General features: G+C 42.7%; 1 protein-coding gene across 1 annotated transcript; it reads left to right on the top strand.

Moving 5' to 3' along the window:
- Positions 1-274: 274 nt before the first annotated feature.
- On the top strand, positions 275-1,339 carry SODALDRAFT_81538 (hypothetical protein). Its single transcript, XM_028615711.1, has 2 exons — positions 275-1,184; positions 1,323-1,339. The coding sequence occupies exon 1, from the start codon at positions 313-315 to the stop codon at positions 1,168-1,170; it is 858 nt and encodes a 285-aa protein (XP_028462606.1). The 5' UTR covers positions 275-312; the 3' UTR covers positions 1,171-1,184; positions 1,323-1,339.
- Positions 1,340-1,650: the final 311 nt, after the last annotated feature.

The following is a 1,650-nucleotide window of genomic DNA, read 5'->3' as shown; positions in this document are numbered from 1 at the left end:
AACATTAAAAACATTAAAAACATTAAAAACATTAAAAACATTAAAAACATTAGAAACGTTAAAAGAGTTAAAAAGCTATTAAAGTGATTAATATAATAATTGTACGTAGAATATAATATATATATAGTATTTCGAAAAGGGAAATTTATAGGTCTATGTCAGAACTATAGTCGGAATATCCAAATAGTATAGTCGGAATAACTAGCCTCTAAGTATAAGGAACTATATTGTGCTATTTGACGTCTTCGATGGATTCAACGTCATCTACATCTTAGCCTCACTTACGATCATCCTCACTTACGACACTAGACAATGCTGCAGCCGACCTGTAGTCTTGTTTTGGATTTCGATGGGACAATTACTGTGCATGATACTATTGCCAACCTGGCTGAAGTTGGTGTGGCTGCTCAGCAATGCCGTGCCGCTCAGGCATCACCTACATGGCCAGAAATCGTGGATGCATACCAGAGGGAGTATGCTCAACACGTGTCGTGTTACCTGCCAGCGGCAAATGATAGGCAGTGCCTGGACGATGAGCTGCAGTTTCTCCGAAGTCTACGAAGCGTGGAGCTGCGGTCTATCCGCCTCGTTGAGTCTTCCGGGTTGTATCAGGGCGTCACGGAGGAGATGCTCTTCGCTGCTGGGCAAGACGCTCTCAGATGTCATCGAGTCACGATTAGGGACGGATTTGACGAGCTCATCCGACTAGCCGAGGAGAAAGCATGGCGTACTTCCGTGCTATCCGTTAATTGGTCGCGGTCTTTTATACGCGGGGTTCTCTCTGGGTATTCAATCGATACTATCGTGGCCAACGAGATCAACGCAGATGGCACGATCACTGGCCCGGCTATTTTCAGCGCAGACAAAAGGCATGGTACGTTGGCCAGCTGCATGGACAAGGCTTGCGCATTGTCAGAACTTGTCGCCTATAACGGAATTGATATAAAACGACTAGTCTATTTCGGAGACTCGGTGACAGACATCGAGTGCCTTTTGCTTGGGAAGGGTGTTATACTTTCAACGCACAATAATTCGAACCTAATCCAGACATTACAGCGAGTTGGATTGAATATTCCCGAGGTCCGGGACCTCGTGCCCGAGGGTACACTAGCCTGGGCGTGTTCTTTCTTAGATATTCTAGAATCCGGGTTCCTTAACCAGTTTTATTAAATTAGACAAATATAGTAAGTCTAGTTCTAGTATTTAAATAATGATAATATTATTATTATTTATCTTACTACGCTATCCTATCTAATAGTCTATCTATTTATAGGCAAAAAAAAACATATGCTTAACGCCTATTAACCACTGGCGTATAACAGAAGTAAGATAAAACCACTAAGATAGCGATTATAACTACTACCTCCCTCTCGGGATACTATCGTAAAGGGACCGTAACGCCGACGCTATAGTATAACCGGAGGACTTAATAGATAGTATTATCCCCACTTTAGCCTTATAAAATTTTCGGCGGATCTATTTCTTATAGAATAAACGCTCTATCCCCCCTTCCCCCCCCCTCTCTTTAGGGCAGGACGCTGCGTGGAACCGATATAGGACTAAAAGGGGATTACTACGGTCTCTAAACCCGAGGCTAGCTAAAGTAAAGGTAGTAATTTAGGAGCTACTAGCTAATAGGAATCTAATTAA

Source organism: Sodiomyces alkalinus (assembly GCF_003711515.1).
Source record: "Sodiomyces alkalinus F11 unplaced genomic scaffold SODALscaffold_15, whole genome shotgun sequence".
Classification (NCBI taxonomy): domain Eukaryota; kingdom Fungi; phylum Ascomycota; class Sordariomycetes; order Glomerellales; family Plectosphaerellaceae; genus Sodiomyces; species Sodiomyces alkalinus.
The sequence above is the reverse complement of the archived record's forward strand: the minus strand, read 5'-3'. Positions and strand labels throughout refer to the sequence as shown.